Below are 24,135 nucleotides of genomic sequence, written 5' to 3'. Positions count from 1 at the left end.
AAAACGAGCACCGAACCAGAGCGTACATTGTATATGATGTCCATTTAGGAAGACTTAGAGCTTAACTAGGCTGGTGCTGAAATGATAGATTTCGAGATAGCTCTCATTTTACAATGTAATTAACGTATTTACCGCTAAACAATGCCGATAAATCGAATACTTTATTGAAAAATGATTGAAGTATTTAAAATATTTTAACTTTCAATCACCATAATAATCTATACTGTGCAGAAAAGCCTTCCGATTAAGGAATTATTTCATTTTTTTGTTTCAGGTAAAAATTACGAGCTGATTCTTTCACGAAGTTTGAGTTGTCCACGGTGAGCTGCTGCGTGAGATTGTTTTTGTTTATAAATCCGCTGTTTTTATTTATTTTGGCATACAAAGTACTTTTTTTGTTGAGTATATGTTAAAAAATGCGCAAGAGATAATCAGTTTCTCTTTTTGTTTTCATGTTCAAAAAAATCCTACAAACGACCTTTTTACGAGCCACTGATGAGTACTTTCTCTTTCGATTATTTCGGCGCCACTATAAAACTTTCCACTGTGATTCCCGTACATGTCGAAATATGGCGGTTTCTCTAGTATATTGTACAACAAGTTAAGGGATGAATGCGACCGATCTATTAATAGATGAAAAAGTAAGCAAAGGGACCTCTCATTGTTACTTAGGTCCTATCGAATATTTGTAACATTGATTTCGAAGCCCTGATAGCATTATGATTGATGTTATCCACCATCCGGCAAATCCATCAAATGAATATGGTGGACGCGTGGAATTTCAAACTTATTGACAGTTCATGAAAAAATTTATAGTATACTCTATGCACAAATCTCAGTAAAATCCAAGTCACCCCGTACGGAAAAACAGGAAATATGTGAGAAACTTGCAAACAAAAATAATTTTAACCTGCCCTTATATAAAATATTGATCTGCATCTGAAAAGTAATTGATAGAAAAATTGTTCCGGAAACCATACACGTACCAGCTGGGTCTCCCCAGCGAGAAGTATTAATTTCTGATTGCAAAATGAATATATTGAAAAAAGAGCACAAGAAGAGGGAGAAGAACCCCAATCATCAAAATATCAACTAGTCCTACCTCCCGAGAGGATACGAAGAAAGTCTTTGACTAACGAGAGTGGATAACTACTTACACTTCTCCGGGAACTAAAGTGTGCTGCATCATCCTAATGATGACCGGTTGTTTGCCTCTGTAGCAATCCTGTTGATTTATATCTTCACGGCGCCAATTTCTACGCCAGTTGATTGTTTTTTTTTTTGTGCCATTTTATTAACCACCACCCATCACTAACACGGAATCTGGTTTTTTACCTTCCATGCACACCCACCGAAAAAGGTAATGACTATCAGTTTCGTTGAGACTGGTAGATTGGCACGGAAGTAATTTCCGTCCTAATTTCACTTGAGTACCTTATCGATTAGTAATTAAAAATAAATTAATCGCAACGCCGATATTTTTGCTGTATCGTTTCACTCCAGTGGGTACAGAGTTTTTCCGTTCTGCACCATCCCAGAGTTCATTTTATTCAATTTAAATCGCCTTCCAAAATTTTCCTTTGCCTTACACTAAACTTCACACTGCAAAAAGAAACAAAAGCATTTCTTTCTCTTTCCTTTCGCTAGCTTCTCTGCTACTTCGCAAAGAAAATAAATTTCCTCTTCTACTATCCCAATCGTTCGCATCTTACACTCGTTTTTGATTTCGCTTCCTTTCTTTTGTTATCTCATTCTGTCGCACGTTCCAGTTTCTGGTTCTGTTTTAACTTAAACACTACAAAAATATAACTAATTCAAAAAAATCATTGAAAATTTTTCAGATTTAGTAAAACGACCTACGCTTTCTTCTATCTCTTCGCCGTAGGAAAACTGGTTCTTATTTTCCCACTCCTTTCATTTATCTCTATTTTTCTTTTCTTTCGTTCATCTTTTCTGTTCTTCCTGCACATTGATGTGCATGTGTTTCTCCTAAAATGTAAATTTTCAAATCGGTCTATCTAAGAACTAATAACTAAAATTATGAACTAGCATTCCTATCTGCTTCCTTAGCTTTCTGCTCACATGCCTGATTTCACGACTTACGAAAATCAATCTTCAATTGAATTTGTTTTCTTACCGGACAAAAATAAATTAAAAAATTAACCTAAAAAGCGACTCTCACTTACTTTCCTTTTCTCGTTTTTTTCCGCGACGCTCGCTCTTGTTTCTCTATCTCTCTATTTCAAAAGACTTCATTTCCGATCATGTCTGGCCGAGTCAAGCCAGATATGAAAATGGGAATTATTTTAGTATTATTTCGTTATCGTAGTGTTGTGAAAACACTGACGACGACGAAGAAAAGGACATTGATTGACTGGTTGGCTGGTGCGCTCTAGGATTGCACTGCCTAATCAGCCGGCTTACTATTTTTGCTACTTTTTTCAATAGTTCTCCTACTGAAGAAAAGCTCATTCGTAAAAGTTTCCTTTCGATATCTCAGATAGTTTTTGGTGTCTCGCCTGTTTTAAAGGGGCATTCTTTTCTGCCTTCTGATCCTTTTCGAAATATAATCAGTGCTTCTCGTTTGATTTCGAGTTCTTACTTCTCTCAACAGACGTTGCTCTCTGCTGTCGCAGAGAAGAGGTGAAATAAATAAGGTTTGAAAAACAAAAAAAAAACTATTGGAAAGAATAAAAAACTAAACAAAAAAAAAACTTAACAAACAGAGTAAGGACTCGTTCCTATCCGGCCGCCCGGTTGCAGTAGATTCTCCAAATTTCGTTTCTCGTGCATCGGACAACAGTGTTTATTTCTGATCGGTAACAGAAAACGGGACAGAATACTAAAAAGAAATTAACAGTCAATAACCAATCCTCATCACACCTGGTGATGATGGTTCTCCGGCATAATAGGCTTTAAAGTCATAATTTTGATTTGCGCAGAACGAAAATCACAAACTTTTAACACACACATCCCTACATTCCGCACGCAAAACTTCTTCTTCTTCTTCTTACGCATCAATTGGTTAAAGTTTTTGGAATTCATTGAATTAAGGTTTTTACTCTGTTTTCAAGTCATATGGAAAAATCAGTGTTCTCTCGTCTCGGATGAGGTATTGGTTTCCTTCTTTCTTATACGCCATTAGGCTTTTCTCCCGAACGTCACAAACCCCTTGAGTTGCTTCTAACCGCGTTTGGCATTTTGCTTCTATCAGACATTCTGATAATATCTCGCTTTTAGAACTTTAAAGTTTCGACTGTGAATCGTTGCTGCTGTTCGTGTTCTCCTTAACTTTTTTTACACACACACATTGTTTCAATGTTGGCATTCAACAGCCGGTGATAGCTGATACGACGGCAACGACGGCGTTGTTATTATTATTGTTGTTGTTGTTGTTGGTGGTGGTTGCGGTGGCTGCGGCGGCGGCGACGACGACGATGACGATGACTGGAGACTACTCTTTCAACTGGCGGCTACGAGCGACCTAGATCTGGCGGGCCCCAGATCTGGATCTCTACTTCGGAGCATGTTGATACTGTGTGGTATATGCCTCGTCTGGAGAGGCCGCCGTGCTGGCCTGTTCTGAGTCGCCCATCTGCATCGTATGGATGATCGACGGCGTGGGCGCATAGTACGGATACGTTGGGCTAATGTACTGTTTTTTTATTGGGAAGATTTGCAACTGTTACACACCGAACTAACATTGTTACTTGTTGTGATACTTACCGATGATCCAATCTGTAGTGTGGTGAGCTGCGGCATCATACCATAAGGAACACCCGCCGCTGGGTTATCGCTTGACATAATCATCGACACGCCACGTGGCTGCACTGGCGCAACGGAGTCTGTCTTATAAGGAGTGCCCACGCTAAGGTGTGGCGCCTGCATTTGCACATACTGCTGTTGAAACACCAACAGAAAAGAAATAAAAGAGAAATGAGCACACTGACCAAACGTTTGGTCTCTCTAGTTTTACATACCTGATCTTCAACCTGCGCAATCGGTTGCGTCATCATGTAGCCCCACTGGGACCCGGGTACGGCATAGCCTCCCATCTGAGGAGTGCCGAACCGCCCGTATGGCATCCCGATATGAGTGCCCACGTTCACACCTATACCGTTCTGCTGCATGTTCGGATCGTATGCCACTGGGATACCCTCGGCTCCGTCACGCCAGGTCCGTGCATTCGGATCCGGGCTCTTGAAGGGATTCTTTTTCTTCGAGCCACCGTCGGCGAACTTCACCAGCAGCGGTTCCTTGGCACCCTGCAGCTGGGTACCGTTGAAGATCTGAATGATCTGCTCGCACTTCTCCCGCGATTCCATCCGGGCGAATCCGACACCTGCGTTGATTGTTTTGAAAAGTTTAGTATTTGTCTTTCTACAATTAGGAATGGATGTTATCGGCGTCGAATAATTCTATTTGCATGTTTAAAGTTTACATCAGAAGCACGGAGGAGTTTTGTTTGTCAATTCGTTTGTTTGAAATGCGTATGCTTTACTAAGCCGTGGGTAAGAACATAGAAGTTTTTAGAAACATGAATTCTGTACATCTCAGGATAAACGTTTCGTATCGGACAAAAGTACAGCATTTTTTGTTTTTGCTATTCTCATATAGAAAGGTTATGCAATCCCTCTGAAAACCGGCCACCTAATCCCAACCCAGAGAATCGAGTTTCGTAAACCAATCGACTCAGTTTGTCTCTCTTGTGCCATTTAGCACCATTTCTTGCAAAATTCCCAAAACGGGAAAAATTTTGGATAACACCAAATTCTTGTGCATAAGGACACCAGGCATTAGGCTGAACTGCTCCACATGTTCACCTTGGAAGAGCGTAACAGCCCCCGTAACCCGAAGACGTCGTTGATTTTGGCGATCACGCAGCCTTCGTATGACCGTTCTACTACTTCTTGAATGGGTAATTTGCCCATAACTTGTATCGCAGCCGTTCTTGATCTCGCCACTCAGTTACCGTCATCAAGGAGGACTTGATATGGCTCTGCAATCAAGGCGAAGTCACACATTGGTTCTGTCGTAGACTGCCACAATAGTTTCTGTGCTGTTTCAGATTTATCAGGGTTATCTCCATTACCGTTGGCCTGTAGTCGCCCTCTTGTATGCAGTGTTTGTAGGAAGCCACCCGTCTAATGGTCGTTTCCGTCCTCTGGAGTGCAAAGCATGCACTTCGGCCTTTGTGTGCAATCTCTCGCAAGATGGCACGTCTCCTCACATTTCCAGCACATCCTGGATCTATCCGGGCATTTCCAAGTCCCTGCCAAATGTTCAAACCCCAAACACTTGAAGGATTTCTTCGCTTGTTTATTCACTCGAGGGGCGGCTCTCAATGGGCATCTCGACCGTAACTTTCTCTACCTCCTCCGTACTCCTTCTTTAACCCTTTGCGACGCGATTTTTTCATTGTTAGTACTGTTATTTTTAGCTTTATATAGGTTTTCGGGATCACTGATTCTGATTCTGATGTAGAAAATGTAAAATTCAAAATGGCGGATTTCGTCATATAGGGTACTTAAATTTCATTTTTTAAAATATTGGCCTAAAACGTTTTACAAGGGGATTTTTGGGGTCGCTGATTCTGATTCTGACGTCGAAAATGTAAAATTCAAAATCCTGATCGATAGAGGAGTGGTTAACGCACCCAACTAGAGACTGGGAGATCGCAGGTTCAATTCCTGCTTGAGGACATATCTTTTCTCAGTGTTTCCAATAAAGGTCAATTTTCGCCGTTTCTTCATTCTCACCGTTCCGGTCATTCTTTCTCTGTCTGTTTTCCAGTTGGACACGTTCATAAAAGTCCTTGAAAAAGGAAACAACAAAGACTCACGTCCAAACACGGAATATATAAACTGTTTCTAATATGTGTAAAATTAAATTGCTTAATGATGAGTACAGGCGTGCGGTGTCCTATATTTACGTTTGCATTTCCGCAACCCGGTATTGACTTGTTTCGGTAGGTTAGCAGGTTTGTTCTGTTATGATTGCTCTGCTAGCTATGTAGGGGAGTGTATACTACATATACTACACGCTTCACAAGACATCGAAACGTATCGCTATTCCCAGGCCATTATTCGCGACCTCCACAAAGTAGGATTTATTGTACTCATTTGGCTCGGCAATTGATTAATTGATTCGTAATGCAGTCAGAGCAGGGCGTTATATCTAACACTTCTTCCCTTCAGAGAGAGATCGTGTCAATGTTAAACGATTTCTTTTATTGAGTATTTTATTAATACAGTATTCTATTAATTCGGAGCTTCTCAAATTGATATATGGGCTACTCTAATTAAGTCATGAATCACTGCAGATTATAAGAGGAAACTTATTTCTGCCACAGTATGGTCCAACATTTTTGAAAGCAACAAAATGGTGATTCTTTATTTAACACTTGGTGTGATAATTGCTATACGGTATGCTGCAGATGAATTTGTACTACTCTATCCACTGCTTTTTCTTTTCCAACTTTCTGTACAAAAATTTTATGACACCCTGGCTTGTCATTTGCTGACACAATGTGCACAAGGAGCGAAATGCACCGATGAAACACACTGCGATGTGTAGATCACCTGCACAAAGAGATTTTCGAAGACGGAAAATAGATTGATCTGTGCACCAAGAAATGCGAAAATTTCGCACAAAGAGGTGCATTCCATCTTTGATGACACTAAACATGAGCACACTGACACTGAGCACGAAATTACAAAATTTTAAAAACCCGAACTCGATCCAATCCCGAAGATTTTACAATTGAAAAACCCGACTTGAATCTGAGATTGAACATTTTGTTAAACCCAAGAATTTCGAAATTTGAAAACCCGAAGCAGAAAATTTAAAATTTGAGAGACCCGGTCCGAGCCTGACTTGTTAATATGGAGAATCAACTAAAGATCACGAAGATTTTTAATTTTCGGCACCCGAGCTGGATCCTGGGCTCATCTAAGAGGGATATAATTACTCGAATCTGAAGTAGCACCATTCGAGTCCAGTTATATCTACCTATGCCTAACGAATTACTGTGGAGTGGAATTCGCATTTATATTTACTATTATTGAATGTTGACTTTGTAATGCTATGAGAAATTTTAAAAAATTCGATTTCTTAACCGGAAAACACGAAAATCGGCGGCTAACTCATGCGGAAACAAAAAATAATGATGATAGTTTCAAATAACCTTGCCCATCGTACTTAACCAAAATTTCTATTTTTTAATCGAAAACTATTCCTGCAAGAGTAGTTTTGTATAATTTATTACATGTATTCAATTAAGCTATGGCAATTCGTATTCGATAGTTTACACGACTTCACCCGCGTTACTGGTGGGTACAGCCAAACTTGGGTCGAATCAAGATTCCCTGATGTGTTATTGATGTCACATCATTAGCGTTGGAACGATCGTCTATGATGGGCTATATAATTTATTTTATGCTTCAGATAGAATAATATTCGCGCCAATAGAAATACTTCGACATTTGTAATGTAATTCTCAGGACGACCTCAACCTTCTAAAAATGCGCTACTGACTTGAAGCCCAGTCAAAAAGGGCAAGTTGCTGGTTAACGGGTGGCTATTTGCCAACTCGGATGCGCTGATTGCCCTTCAATTTGCCAGCAAATTGCTGGCAATTTGGGGACTATTTCAAATGCAACATTTGGGCGAGTAGCCGCCGTCATTTTTTTGCCGCTCTATCCGCCCTTAAATTGTCCCCAAATCGCCCAGGGAACGCGCCATTTAATCGCCCTTAATTGCCTAATATGAAAATTACAAATAATACTAATTTTCGGATTCATTCTCTACTCGCATAAACTTATCAGTACATTTTTTTTCCCCTTTTTTATTTCGACTATGTTAGTCACATTTTCTTTTTTACGTTTTAACGACATTCAATTAGCTAGAGATTACTGGGTAGGGAAAGTTATGAAACTTAGAGCCATAGTACTCAAGTGAGAGCAAGGATGTGAAGTAAACAGATCGGAAAACTAGAAGTGGCAGGGTCATTAGAACAGGCTTAATATCGTGCGGGCTTAATTTTTGCCTGCCTGCCTTATCAGTACACTAGGTAATCACCACCAAACTATAGGAAGAATCGATGGTTTAATTGGTATTGCACACCAAAACTGACTTTCGACTTTAAGACTTTAGGCTAGAGATCTTGTTCCACTATACTTATACACGACTCCACAATTTCCCACATTCGTTGGCTAAATGAAGTGCACTAGACAAACAAAATACAAGCGAGAACACGCCAATCGTTAAAAAAATTTAAGCTTAAGCCAAACATGAACCGCCATGTTTGAAAAACGCAAAAAAAAACAACCAAGTCCATTTCAGCCGCCAGAAAATTTGTCTAAGTGTTCAAATTGCCTTTCAATCGCATTCGCAAGTTGCCTTTTTTTTCTAGCGAGTTGAGCCAAACGTCAAACTGTTTAAACCGAGGGATTGCCCTTCCTATGATGATTCTCAGGGATAGACCGTTCCAACATCAAATTATGGTCTTGTCAAATTTTGGTCTTGTCAAACTGCAAATGACGTGAAAACCCAAGATGATACCAGATGAGGTAAAGGCATACGTAAAGCGAGAGTTTTGGCTTTACAATTAGCAACATCTATATTGCGTAAATACTGCTTTACTTCCAGAAAAAAGAAGTTGTTAAAATCGAAATTAATTAAAACAATGTTTTGAATATAGAAACTAGTGCTTTCAGCCTATTTGAAGTTCTCAAGGCGTTTGCCCCCAATAATATTATTGTACACACATGCATGCACCTTATGCAGATTATCTTGAATCTGTTTTGCGCTTGTCAAATCTGCCACTCTTCTTATTCTTATCTGGATACGCTCTTCTTCCCTTTGGGGCAGACCCTCGGTTTAAACCGCCTGACCATGTTCGTCCGCATTTTTTTTGACCGGGAAGAGAACAGCCAATATTTTTACTAACGACGCTGAATCCCTCTGGATAAACGTCAATCGTATGTTTACCATTTACACCCAGGTTTTTTACGGGTTTTTTGCGCGATTTTTTACGAGGTTTTTTTACGCGGATTTTCCAATTAACGCGGTTTTGCAAAAATATTCTAAGGCCTTTTGAATGCATACCCATATTGATTGGGTTACAGCGAATTTCGCTAAACCGGAAGTCGCCATCTTTGATTTCAAAATGGCGTCAAAAATCGATTTCTGGCAACTATTCTTCAAGACCATTCCGAAAATATCCATATTGATTGAGTTATAGCGAATTTCGCCAAACCGGAAGTCGCCATCTTGGATTTCAAAATGGCATTAAAAATCAATTTCTGGCACCTACTCTTCAAGACCATTCCGAAAATACCCATATTGTTGGGGTGCGGGCCATAAAGAGACGAGTCTCTCTTCCATCTTTCCGAAAATCTTCAAAGTCTTTTGCATTCAAAAGGACTGAATATTTTTGCAAAAACTGCATTAATTGCGAAATCCGTGCAAAAGAAACTTCCAGTCTTTTGCTGAGTTTTTTTACGCGGATTTTCCAATTAACGCGGTTTTTTTTACGCGGTATGTATCCCGTAAAAAAACTGGGTGTATCTGTCAGTGTCATTCCAATCGAGCACGAGACCTGTCAATGTCATTCCAATCGAGCAGAAGACTTGTGATGAATGAATTTTGGAAAGTATTGTGATAGTGAGTTAAAATATTTTGAATAAATTTCTGAATCGAATCTCTAAGGCAAGCTTTTAGTAGTACGGTGGTTACTAAAAGTTACTTAAACCGTTTCAGCTATCCGTAAACTTGTAATTTTCTGGTAAACAACAGAACTGGACCAATCCCGCACGAAGGTCGTAGTTTACCGGGAAGCGAAAAAAAGCAATATTTTTAAAACCGGCGGTAGTTTTATTGGTACAAAATTTCACACAGAATTTCATGATGAAAAAATTATCGACGTTGCAACTCTGCGTATCTGTCGTATACGAGTCAACTGAAGTTAACGCTGTGATAGTGGTGCTAGTTCACAGAAAATAATGTTACCAAACCATTTTATTTAGTTGGGATAAAATGGCGAGTCTTTATTCAGTAATTCAGCGTCTTTAATTTTTACGATCAATACTTTAAGATCGTGAAAATTCGTATTTTCATGTAGGAATCCAGGTCATCCCGGGTACAATCTGACAGAAAGTGCTTGTTTTATATACGTACCGTATGAGTGCCATCGTTGTTCATGACACTATGAAACAAGCAGATTGTACCAGGGCTGGGCTGTGACATGATCCGAATTCCTTCATGAACCGTAAGAATACTGTGTGTTCTGTTCAAGCCATTAGCAGATTTGTAAAAGCTTCAAGTAAAACACGTGTTTTGTATCTTATGTTATGAGCACCGTCAGTGTATCTATCGCCGATACTACATAATTCAAATTTATCTCGGTGGAGATTTAAATGTGTTCAAAATCGCGACCATTTCTATTACTTTACCTTTAGGAAGTGGAAGTAGGCAAATGCAAACCCATCAGTTGCTACATGATACGAAGCGAAGTCAGCAATCCCAACTTCGCTATAATCGAACCCAACGACGGAATGCTGGTCAACAAGCCCCAGCTCAGCGGAAAATGTGCCCTCCCGAGCATTGTCAGCGAGCAGGCACCACCCAGCAACGATTCGAGCGCATTGTCGGTGAGAAATGCGCACTCAACAATTTGAACCTGACCCCAGAGTCTACTTCGATCGTACCGCAACAATGCGGTGCCATTCATAGCAACATCAACCAACAACAATGTGGCCATTCGAGGCGAGCTCCGATATCACCGTGGAGAACGAGATATCCACATACGAAGCAGCAAGGTACACCATAGACGGCCTGCTGTTGCTGGCAGCAGGGCCGGCGGAAAGCGTGGGTAGTATGGGTAGTACTACCCACTCGAAAATAACCGAATGGGTAATTACCCACTCGAAATTTTGAACCATTTCAAAAAATTTAGATGCGCAACGCATGTATCTCGCACTACACACATTTGAAAACATCGATGTACCACAATTTCATTTGCATAAACGAACGTGATTAATGTGAATGTAATGTAAGCGTGTGCATTGCGAAAAGGGAAACAATCCTTACTAATGGACCCCTCACCCTATGCTTTCTACCCACTCGGGCGTAAAGTGTTTCGCCGCCCCTGGCTGGCAGTTATTATTGCCATCATCATTTGGAGATGGAGGCGAAACGCCAGAAGAATCCAGGAACTAGAGGCGCGACGATGCGAGTTCGCCCAAATCAAAACATTGTGTAGCGTTCTAAACGATGAGCGGCGTCATTTGACACCCGCTTAGTCAGCGATCCTGGTGCACTCGGCCCCAAGAAGGACTAGCCATGAAGCGGTGCACACGGCACTAACCATAAACACAATAACTCTGTAAGATTATTTGGATAAAATAAAGATCAGTTTTTGATCTGTTGTCAATCGGAGAAGTCGATTTTATATCACGTCCGGGTAGTGGAATAGGGTGCGGGCCTATTCCTCAGTTTAGTTTTAATTTCAACCCAATGTTCAACGGTCCCTGCGGAAGCGGGACCGAAGCTAATTGATAACTTTCAGGAAGAATGTTTTGCTCGTATTCTATTTACTACTCATTAGTACAGTTGAATATTGTTTATTACAAACTTTATAAAAATTATCACAAAAATTCTTTACTTTTTCGAGCAACAACTTCCAAATGACCTGCCAGGTACAGAATAACCAAAGTAACTTTTCGGAGTTAATTTAAAGCGAATATAATATGTTATTTATCGATAAAACTACGGTTCAAATAATCGCTTCGAGGACGATAACATCTACCGACACAAATAAGAAAAAAAAAGTACCACTTACCCTTGGACTGTGCATTCTGGTCGCGCAGTATTCTGGTCGAGATCACCTGACCGTACTTGGATAGCAAGTTTTCTACATCCGTCTCCTTATAGTTAAGTGGTAGATTGGCGATGTACAGGTTGGTAGGATCCTGTTCTTGTTGCTGCTTGATGGCCCGATCCGAATTTCGGATTGTTTATTTGAAGCAATCGTTTCAATTTACCACAAAAATACAATACAAATATATGGGTGACGGTTTTGGTTGTCGTAAAAGGAAGAAAAAAACAAGAGATTAAGTTAGTACACCTGTTGAGTTTCTCGAGTGGCTAGCGTTTCTAAGGTGGGAGGGGTTTTCCTGACCGAGCAGTTTTGTTTCGTTTTTTTTAATGAAAATGCTTTTTTGTCGGGGACACGAACGACGGGGGCCTTTGCAACAGTACTATTTGCTGGTAAGTTGAAACTGAATAGATTGAAGGATTCCTTCTAACAAGGACAAGCTTTTACCGGAAGAGTTCATTGAAATTGGGCGAAAAGACAAGCTTTGGAATGACGACGATTTTAAATCCTGTGGTGGTTTAGTAACAGAAGGACAAAGTGGAAGGGAGTACGTTATGAAGAGTGTCACGAGTACGTTCCGTGTGGTGGTCTCCATTGAAGTTTTTGGGATACACACTTGTTTTGGGGTAGTTGAGAATTAGTAGATATGTTGATGTATTTTTTTGAAAAGAAATAGGTGTAACATAACGCACGAATAACATGAAGATCCTGGCACTGTCTAGCGCAAATGTTACTGTTGAATCCCTAAGGGTATTTCGTACGCGCAACCTAAGACTGAGCTAGCCCTATACTTAACTTACATAAATTGTGTAATATTGTTTGTTTGGCCGGCGCACTATTATTTGAATGTAATGGTAGTTGTACTAGTAGTTTTATATAGTGATGGTAGTAAAACACACTTTTACATAGTTTGAATACTCTATACATTACTTGCTGCTTGTAACTTAGGGGTTAAGGCTATACAATTAGAACTGACTAGCAAGAGTTAGATATTTTTGTTGGTTAATATATTGTGGCTATTCGTTAGCTAATCCTATACTGTTAAGGAACGGAGAAACTCCAAACTGTCTAAACTGTATGAGTACTATGTACACAGATAACAAAAGGTAAACACTAGACTACCTGAACTTCTTTCAACACACTCTTTTATATGTTTGTACAAACGAGATAAATATATTGTATAAAAAAACAAGAAAATATGTGGGTAAAGTCTAGCCCCTACTTCGAAACTACGGTGGACGCTTGGGGAGTGAGGTTGTAAATTTAAACACAATTTAAAGAATATCTATATTTGCACTACTGAACCGACGATTAAAAATTTGAGTATACTTCAGCGAAATCTGATAAACGATTGAAATACCTCCGATTTTGTTGTCTTGTTACATAGTGTTTAGTTTGTCTTTTTTTTCTCTCGATGGATTGTGGGTTAGTAACTGATGCACAGAATTAGTTCAGCTTCTTTGTACAGCTTTTTTATAGTTGGTTGCGGTTGGTTAAAGTGTATTGTCGTTAGCAGTGGTGTACGAGCTTGCGATATACATTCTAGTTTTACTTTACATATACATACATATATACAAATTTTCTGTACTTAATTGGATCACGATGTTCGCTTTGAAAAGGGCGTTAGCAAAAAGGGTTTTCCGGTTATAATTATCGAAATTCGTCTTTGAACTAATGTTAAACGAATTTCGCCTAACAAGTGGAGTAAAAATCGATACAAATTTTCTGTTAGCAATAGTTTTACTTCGTAGGTCACTGCATGGAGTAAATACTAACGAAAAAATTCTGGAAAAAGTATTATTTCTACTAACATCTGCAAAGAATGTTAGTTATTACTACAAATGCTGGACTCCGTCAAAGTTTTATGCGCTCTTTCAAGAGGCCGATTCTTTGTAAATTCGAAATTACGGAAGTGATCAACTACGCGAAGCAATCCATCATGGGAATGGAAATAATCTGGGAGGAATAAGAAAAGCATTCGGATTAACCAATTCGACAATCTGGTCGATGAAAACCATTGCGGTTTTCAACACACGGACTAATTTTCCCTGCGCGGATTTCAAGGTAGTATATAACTCAGCGCAACCAATCAACTATCTTATAACACCTCATTAAGAGGTGAGACTACATTAACAAACAACGGATTTCGCAATTTTTGGAAGGGAAAAAATACCCCAAGAATCTTTGGGTATTTCTTGCAATGCACATTGAATGCATGAATAACCCCAACATGAAACAAACCCTATCATAGTGGGTATCAAAGTACATGGAACTTACCAATTTAGATCATTGGTAAATATAAAAGGGGGCTATCGTTTATATTGGTCACTTCAAACGATTATAAAAGTCCTGGGAAAGGTAATCTCAATTCACTTTGAGCCAAATCCAATCAATATAAAGAATAAAAGTTATTCGTACTGCGTATCTAGATCATTGGTGTCCATAAGAGCAACAATGCTTAGAAGAGTACCCAGAAAAATAATGAATTTTTGAAACTAGATGGGCCCACTAGAGTGACAGAAAAAAAATGACCCCCATCGGCCCACCCCTGAGTCGATTCCTAGTCCCACCAGGAGTGTCTGCTCCAAATTTGAGCCAGATCGAACAAGTCTAGCTACCGGAACAACGTGCTTGAAGTTTGTATGGGATATTTCGACAATTTACATGGAGAAAACCCACTTGCGAACATTTTTACCGCTAGGGGGCACTGTATACATCAGATTATCACCAAAAATGAAACTTAAGAAGATAATTCTATTATCTACAACTTTGTTGAAGACTGCAAAGCGATCCGACTCGAACAAGAAAAGTTATTAAACTTTTAACGAAGTGATGTCTGAGTCAGTTTTGCATGGGGCTTAGCAGTGCATGGTAGTGTATTAGTACTAAGTTCTAACAAACTAAACATTTTTATGGAATAATGGTTAGATTTAGCTCACTAGTGTGTTCGGAAGAATTGTAGTACATAATACGAGTTATGTTTTGGTTAGAAAACTTTAGTTCCAGCTGTGACCGCATAGATGGCGCCAACAATAACTTTTCAACGGAGAGAGATAGAAATTAGGTGTCTTCTACAAAGTTGTAGAACAAGATTTTTTCAGTAATTTTACCAAACATCTCGATATTCTATCTCTCTCCGTTGAAAAGTTAGTGTTGGCGCCATCTATGCGGTCACAGGTGGAACTAAAATTTTCCAACCAAAACATAACTCGTGTTATGTACTGCAATTTTTCCGAACATACTATTCAGCTAAATCTAACCATTATTCCACAAAAATGTTTAGTTTGTTAGAACCTAGTACTGATATACTACCACGTACTGCTAAGCCCCATGCAAAACTGACTCAGACATCACTTCACTAAAAGTTTAATAATTTCTTTCAACAAAGCCGGATTGACTAGCAGTCTTCGACAAAGTTGTAGACAATTAAATTATCTTTCTTATTTTCACTTACAGTGATAATACGATGCATACAGTGCCACCTAGCGGTGAAAATGCGAGCTAGTGGGTTTTCTCCATGTAAATCGTCAAAAAATCCCATACAAACTTCAGGCACCTTGGTCCGGTAGCTAGACCTGTCCGATTTGCTTCAAATTTGGAGCAAGTACTCCTGGTGGGACTAGGAATCGACTCAGGGGTGGGCCGAGTGAGTTTTCAAAAATTCATTATTTTTCTGGGCACTCTAGGGCCCACCCATGATTTGATTCCTTGTCCCACTAGGAGTGCCAAATTCGAAGCAAATTGGACAAGCCTAGCTACCGGACTAACGTGCCTGCAGTTTGTATGAGATTTTTTGACAATTTAGAAGGAGAAAACCCACTAGCTCGCATTTTAACCCCTAGGTGACACTGTGTGTATTAGATTGTCACTTCAAGTGAACATAAAAAAGATTATTTAATTGTCTACAACTTTGTCGAAGATTGATGGACGAATCGACTTTGTTTGAAGAAGTTATTAAACTTTTAACGAAATGATGTGTGAGTCAGTTTTGCATAGAGCCTAATAGCGCAGGGCTGTGCTTCAGTACTGGATTCCCACGAACTATACATATTTTGTGAAACAATGGTCAGCTGAATGGAATGTTTAGAAAATTTTTAGTATATAATACGAGTCATGTTTTGATTAGAAAATTTTAGATAGTTTTTAGAATGAGAGAAAAAATATAGACATTTTCAGAAGAAAAAAATGCTACAAAATGACTGTTCTACAACTTTGTAGAAGCAGTCTTCCCATGAACATCGACAAGTTTGCATCCGTGTACAACATTTCATGCGCGCGTTCAACCTCAAACATGCTTTGCCTTTGTGTACAGGTTCGCATCGAACACCGATCCTAAGCGAACGATATGCAAACTTAGGTTTAAACACCGTGTACGTACACTGTGTGCGTACATAAGAAAGGCACACACAAAACAGAATGAGTCAATGCTAGTGATGATGGGCGAGAGAAAGAGTAAGCTAGTATCAAGAACCTGTGTGTACGAACACCGCGTACGTACATGGGGTTCGGTTGTGCAGACGAACATGTGCTCGGGTTTTGGTACGCATTAGCGCGTTCGAGTTTGCACACTAAAATGATGGTGTAGGATGAGCACAGAACTAGAGCGAACATGGTGTTCGATGTTCATTTGGGAAGACTGTCTATCTCTCTCCGTTGAAAAGTTAATGTTAGCGCCATCTATGCGGTAACATGTTGAACTAATTTTTTTTTATCAAAACATGACTTGTATTAATTACTAAAATTCTTTTGAGCATACTATTGAGCTTAACTTAACCAGTTTTTTTTTCAGAAAAATGCATAATTAATGGGAATCGAGTACTGATACAGAAGCATACTAGGCCCTTTGCAAAACTGACTCAAACATCTCTTCGTTAAAAGTTTAATTATTTCTTCTAATAAAGTCGGATTGATTTACAGTCTTCGACAAAGTTGTAGATAATTAAGTTTCTTTCTTTTTTTACTTGCAGTGATAATCTGAAGCACATAGTGCCACCTAGCGGCGAAAAGGCGAGCTAGTGTGTTTTCTCCTTGATGATTGTCCGCTAGCTAGACTTGTCCGATTTGCTTCAAATTTGGAGCTGGCAATCCTGATGCGAAATTGACTCAGTTGTGGGCCGACACGGGGTCATCCTTTGTCACTTCAGTGCTCAGTAACAGTTCCATGTGTCTGGTGGTACACATTTGCTATATTGGTTAAATAGGAAGTATTATTGGAAGTTTGGAACATAGAACAGAAATCGCATGGATTTTCAAATACGAATTTGTAGAACAGTAGAAATATTGGTGGACGGGACAGAAATGTGAAGAAGCGAACGTTGAACATATACCTTCCACCTGATACAACGGGTGTGTTGGAATCGGTTTGATAGTGTTCAGAAGGTAAACTGACTTGATCAAGTTACAAACGATCAGTGACTGTATGTGCGTATTAAGGATTAAAGGTCCTTTCTACAACAACAGCATCATCAATGTGCACTGCCTCCGTGACATGGGAAGGACGCCTGGATCGTGTATACGACAGTTGCCAATGGTGGGATGTAACACTTTTTATTGGTAAAATGTTACTCGATGTGTTCTTAATTTGTGGCAATAGCTTTGACAAAATGACACGGAACTTGGAACACATCCTCCGACATCATCTGTATATGCGTTATATAAGAGGTTTAGGGTATTAACACTAGGAGATAACATGGTACATGCACCTCAACAAAAACCTATTTGAAATAATCCAGTAGATTTTAGATCCACGAGCTAGTATAGCTCTTTCGACCAAAATTCCATGTCCGATTTAAAGTATGACAAGGTGCCCCAATTTGTTGTAGAAAAACGCATAAATCTTAAAAAAAGCCTTTGCCCAAAGAAGTATACTTCGATACAGCCACCAGTGCGGTAAAATATCAATTTCAAACGAAAATAATCGTTTCAAGTTAAACTTCGAGCCTTTCACTGTAAACATACCACCACTATATCAGTTGAGTTCGGCTGCCGTCTTCGTTTGAGTCACTCAAAGTTCACTGTCAATTGAATAACAGGTTCTAGTCATTTGACGTTTTTGCCTGTTTAGTTTCTATTGAACACCAACCTCACATTAGCACGGTCTCAGCTAATGGAAGTGAACCATTCCAATGAACCACTCACAAATGAATATGAAGGAACACTCACTGACATAAAAATAACTCCGACCAAGATAATAAATAATATAGGGTAAAGGCTATGATAAGACGAGGCAACTCAAGACGGATACAGGTACGAGCATTTTTTCTCTGTATGAGTAAAGTTGTATTTTTTTTTCGATGAAGCTGATAAATCAGGAGGATATGAAAAAGAAAAGAATAAAACAAATGACGTAGTGGGCTTTTCTGCTTAACAAACATAAAACAAATTCACTCAAAAATGACAAATGTTCCGAACCTTTCTTTCTCTTCTTCTTGGAGAGTTTTCTTTCATTTCTTGTGCCCTGGTAAATAATTGTTGACAGATGACTGTATGCAACTAGCGAGGTTGGCAGTGCAGCCAATTTCTTTGTCATATTTAGATATGTTGCTATAATACACATAATAATGACTGTTTTATTAACTCACATTTCGCCAAAATATATCTGGAACTAATCAATCCAAGATTTTTATCATATACTACATGTTTCTAGCAAATTTGGTCAGCATAACAGCCTATTCATCAGAATCAAATTTGCCACAAACTTTGAAATAGAGATGGACGTACTACCAAAATACAGAAATATACAGAAATCGTATTACTAGTTGCTTTATCTTGTCTTAGGTGTAAACGGACGAACTCGTTAAAGGTCCAAGATGATAGATAACGGAAATCGATGGTTAGTCATTTTAAATGAAGGCGTAGTTGGTTGAGTGGTAAGCGTGACAGCCACCCATCCCAGTTAGTCTGGGTGCAATCCCAGCCGAGGTCGCTGAGATTTTTCTGAGGTGTAAAATCTTCCTTCGGAAGGGAAGTAAAGCCGTTGCCTAGCAAAAGCAAGTATCGGACTAACGTTCCTTCTGCGATCTACGTTCGGGCCAGGCCGGCGCCGGTTTTGTTCAATAAACACTTTAGGATTACCAGGAGTTGCACATTGAAAGATGTTTACCTAATCCCAAGCACTACTACTGATTCCCTGTGCAACTTCAGCTAGTCTAGATCGATAACGGAGTAGCAGCTACGGGTGGTCGTACAAGGTCAAGCTCAAGCTCAAGCTCGATGGTTAAAGTCATTTTTAAATCAGAGATGAGGGCAACATGGATACCATTTGAAAGGAGGTTAGGCCATTTTGAAATCCAAGATTGCGGCCTATAGTGACCAAGAAACTGTGAAAACAACTATCAATATGGGTATCATTTAAAATAATCATAAAATACCGTAATTTATGAATTTAGGCCATTTTGAAAACAAAGATGGCGGTTTCGGGTAACCACCACAGTAAAAACCATGATCAATATATATCTATATCGCTTTTGCAATGATGGTCACTAGATGACGGAAACTGATGATTGAGGACATTTTGCAATCAATCAATCCAATATGGCGCCTTTTGGTTACCTCAAATCAATAAACCCACCTTCGATATGACCTATTTATAGCATTCATATCGAGCAGAACCTTTTCGAATTCTTTCTGAAAAAAAAGATTCTCGTAGACTATAGACTGTGCTCGTAATGTGTTCCTATATAACCAGTGTGGAAATGTTTTACCTCTTCACCATGTCATCGGAATTGTACACAGGGAACTATTGGTAGAGGTGCAAATAAATAGCTGAATTACATATTTGATTTTAGCAATGAATTTGACAGCTTCGTACAATTATGATAACATACTGCGGCTATCATATTTCTTTTTCAAATTTTCTTAAATTCGCAGAGTTCAGACGAAAATAATGAATCTACTAATAACAGCTTATTGAAACTGGTTGCAATGAAAAATGTTATTTGGTAGTACGTTCATCTCTATAATATTTTTGTTGCAAATTTGATTCTGATGAATAGGCTGTTATGCTGGCCAAATTTGCTAGAAACATGTAGTATGTGATAAAAATGTTGGATTGATTAGTACCAGATAAATGCGAAATGTGTGTCAATAAAACGGTCATTATTATGTGTATTATAGCAACATATCTAAATATGACAAAGAAATTGGCTGCACTGCCAACCTCGCTAGCTGCATACACTCATCTGTCATCTGGCACAAGAAAGGCATGATAACCAAAAATACGAAGCCAGTTGTCTCTTTTTGTCTTAGGTTTACCCGGATCTCATTTGACTGGTGCTCACTGGGGAAATTGAAAGCTGATCTATTCATTTGAGAGGATCAAACGAAGGAGGTTGAATATGAATTGCGACTCATTTGAAAGCAGCGGTGAGTGAAGTGCCATGAACCCAGCTTCAGATTAACAACAACTGATGCGTTAAATGAATGTGAATGCTACTGCAGACGACTGATTGACTGCGTTCATTCAGTTTCGATTGAATGAAATGAAATTTTACTGCACTGACAGCCACTCTTAACGCTTTTTTTTGGTTCTGTAATCCAGTGATGTGCTCTAACATTTAGACTACATTCAGGCGCTTAAACTACTGCAAAACAAATACATAAATGCTTACTAATGCACTTGTTCACTGTTCTGTTAACCTCAAGATGTTTAAGACTTTTTGGCGGTATCCAACGGGGAAACAGATCGAAAAGGTGAGTTAAACGAAAGCAATTATGTGAAAAAACCTCCTCAGAGGTGGGATTCGGACCTCAACCCTGCCCAAGCAAAAATTGAAGTTTTATAGCATGCTACAAGATCAATCCAAGTTTTATGAGTGGCTATAAAACTACCATAAAACCTCAACTGTTACTAGGGTGGGGACTCCGGCCCAATGCACAATCGCTTATGCTATCACTGGGATATGATGACGTCCGAGAAGGGGCACATGATTATAGCAGATCACACACAACCGCAGCTGTAACCCAACACATTTGATTTATTTAATTTCGCCGCTGGATACCAAGGCCCGGGTTTTTATTATCTTCTGGTTTCTAGTTTTCGCTCACTGCCCATCGTACTTCGGTTTCTATTACATCATTTTACTGAATATGCTATTTTTTCGGATGTATATCGTTTAGAGGTTTAAGCCAGGGAGAAAACTACATTAAGCAGAACAACACCGGACGCGACATCGAATACAACAAAATCAGAAGCAACATCCCAGGCTATGTGGAAGATGATAAGGTACACAGGACCTAGCACCGCGGCAGAATACATCAAACAAATTATGTCGAAATACGGAGAAGTGGAATCACTTACGTGTGACGCTTGGAGAAACATTTTCCCCGGAATTTCCAATGTTGTGAAAACGGGGGTGATTAAATTTATTTCTTCTTACTTCACTAAATGCAAATCTCCGAAGTAAGGCGTAAACTATACGCAAACAACGCTGTTCATATACCCCGTGCAGACCACTACTTGCTAGTTATGTAACCCACAACAGAAAAACATGCGCTGAAGTATCGGGTGTGAACACATTTTCTACAGACAACACTAAGAAGCAGCCACATACACGTACAGATAAACCACAAACAGCCGCCCAATCAAACAATTGCGAAGTGGGAACGATTACGCCAAGTGTTTCCAAACCAACAACCAGCATCACCAATAAAGAAGCAAATGCCGATAAAGACGTATGCATAACAGCGACCCGCAAGAACAAGAAACAAATAAGAACATTTGACCTTGAGCGGCAAGAATGTAGTGTCGATGACGACATAGACGAGAACGATAATGCGAGAGAAGGTAGACCAAATGACCTTCCAAGTTGCAACAGACGACGCTGCTAATATTTTACCTCCGAGAAATAAGATATCAACACGAAGCAGCAAGCTGCGTTAATAAGCCACAATGGCCTTTTCAGTATTAGGAGAATTCAACAGGTTGTGGGCCCTATTTCAGCTGTAACATTTGACCAAGTTAATATGTGTTAACACATATGTTATCAATGGAAAACTAGGGACCTTAGCTAACCACTGTCGTGAGAATTAATTTGACTTTACCAAAATCTTTCAAGCTTTAGTGGCATAAAGAGTAACGAATAGCAAACAATCTTCTAAGGAGTGTATAACAAATCGCTTGCCTAAGCAATTAGTTCTTAAAATAGATGGCGCTTAAGTCATTTGCCTATACATTACCACTGATGTACAAGTGGTGCACTGTTGCGATTGCGTGTTCACTTTGAGACATCAGTGAGTAGAAGGGTCTGGTGTTGTGCGTTTCCTGGCGTAGGTCCACATCGAAGCACCGCAATCACATATCTTGGTGGTAGTAGTAAATATTCGAAAGAGATCTTGGATGACTAAAGTGGAGGAGTATTTCGTGCTAACAGCAGTTGAACACGAGTTAGCTAATCCTAAGCTCTATGGGAAACCTGTTATATATGTTAAGAAGGTTGGCAAAGTTGTATTATTGTGTCACTCGAGGCCCCACAAGCGGTCAATCACCTCTAATACAGAACTCCTATCCCTACAGCCCCACGGTACTACATGGAGCACGAGCAACTTTTGTGAAGATCGTGTATCCAACCCCGGTGGGATCTTTAGTCGTTTGCTGAGAGAGAAGGAGTCGGGTGAGCGTCGGAGACCGCTTTTCACAATAACCCAACTATGGAACGACGAACAAGAGGAATTTTTCCCATGCGACCGCCCGAGGAGGGTACTCCAACAACTGCTGATCTTAGTATGGGGCACAATGGGAACAACCAGAGACTAACGGGCTTCCAGGAGGGACGAGTTCCAATAGCTACCGCTACGAACGGACAGAAAGGTCAGCAAGGAAAACACACAGCAAGGATCCTGTGAGGAATGCTGCGATTAGGAAACTCATCCTCGCTGGAACGCAGAGGCATATAATCATGTGGACGACGGAGATGAACAAATCCGTGATCCGCGCCTACTATTTTTCCATGGCGCTTTAGACCGGCATGAGCGGACGACCTCCGATACTTTAGATGTTCGATGAGAGTTTGTCGGATAATATGCAGAAATATATGTTCACCCCAGCGGAATTCGATCTAATTCAGCAGAAAACGTAGAGCTGAATAGAAGGAACAATAGTGCATACAATGTGTCGAGGCGAAGTACAGTAAGGTTGAGCGCTTGGTTTGCGAGTGAAGGCTGCGAACCTGTAGTGTTGGTAGAGGAATATGCAACTGAAGTCCCATCGATCTACTTTAATGTGGACGAAGCGGTGGTGCAGTATCGTGACACGGCACCAAGGTCGTGCTCCAGGATCCCTAAGATGTAGTATTGTTTTAAGTTAACCTGCGTACTTCAGGTCACGAACGGTAACGTTCTTGCAATGCACTTGGAATTTATGCAGAACCTGCGAGATCTGCAGCCAATAGTATTCTTTGGTGCAGTGGCGAACGATAGATGTTGAGGACACCAACCTTGAGTCAACCCACCCCAACATCACCGGGATAGCCCAGTGCCATGGCAGCGCAGATTGGAGAGTCGGATCTCAAACAAACGTACCGCTATTGGAAGGCTGACCGCGTACAGAGATGGCAGAAGATCGGCGAAATTATATCGTCATATGGCTGCGATCATTACACGTACTGTGCTTCGCATATAGGACTTCAACAGCTGACGGAGAGACTTTAAACACTAGTACAGATTGAGTGTCTTATCAAAAAGGCTAAGGCGTTACATTGACTCTGCGAGACGATGACCCAAATCGGATGTTCAGTGATAAGGAGCGCGCGTTCTATAACCAAATCAGCCACGAGAAGCCCGATTACAGCGAAGGTCTACCGGATTTTTTTTTGTTGGAGACGGATCACTGCGACCAACATTTAGATCTATTGTGGTATGCCCCTTGCTTAATCTAAGTGTACTATCAACTATGACATATCACTATTGATGAGTGATTGTCTTTATTGAGATACACACTCTTCCCAGCTAGGCACTACACTTCGGAGGAAGTTTATTAACTGTTTGGATTTGCAGTCTAAATATCAAAAGGCTCCACTTTACCGAAGACTTTAAGTCTGCGTTGCATCAGTGCACTGCATTCACAGAGCAAATGTTGTGATGTTTCACTTTCCGATCCGCAGATGCGGCATGTATCATTTGTAAGTTCATAATCAATCTTTAAGATGATATTTACTCGGACAGTGTCCGGTAAGTAGTCCTGTCAAGATGCATAGCTCTTTTTTATTTTATCTATGCAACTCCAGGCTTTTTTTGTTTTAATAAAGACGGCGCCGGTGGTT

The 24,135-nt window shown here is 39.9% G+C and overlaps 1 protein-coding gene across 12 annotated transcripts in view; it reads right to left on the bottom strand.

Moving 5' to 3' along the window:
- Nucleotides 1-1,478: 1,478 nt before the first annotated feature.
- The window catches only part of LOC131688439 (protein alan shepard), a 592,207-nt gene continuing 569,550 nt past the window's right edge, over nt 1,479-24,135 (bottom strand). For 8 of the 12 annotated variants that reach the window (XM_058972677.1, XM_058972668.1, XM_058972674.1 and 5 more), the window contains 4 exons: nt 11,843-11,987; nt 3,981-4,342; nt 3,727-3,900; nt 1,479-3,655 (listed from right to left, as the gene is read on the bottom strand). In XM_058972677.1, the coding sequence (XP_058828660.1) occupies nt 3,515-3,655; nt 3,727-3,900; nt 3,981-4,342; nt 11,843-11,987 (822 nt within the window). In that variant the 3' untranslated portion in view covers nt 1,479-3,514. The remainder of the gene's footprint in view (nt 3,656-3,726; nt 3,901-3,980; nt 4,343-11,842; nt 11,988-24,135) is intronic. The other 4 variants (XM_058972671.1, XM_058972675.1, XM_058972672.1 and 1 more) reach the window with 3 other exon arrangements.

The sequence above is a fragment of the Topomyia yanbarensis genome, chromosome 3, assembly GCF_030247195.1.
Source record: "Topomyia yanbarensis strain Yona2022 chromosome 3, ASM3024719v1, whole genome shotgun sequence".
In the NCBI taxonomy this organism is placed as follows: domain Eukaryota; kingdom Metazoa; phylum Arthropoda; class Insecta; order Diptera; family Culicidae; genus Topomyia; species Topomyia yanbarensis.
This window is presented reverse-complemented; position numbering and strand designations above follow the sequence as displayed.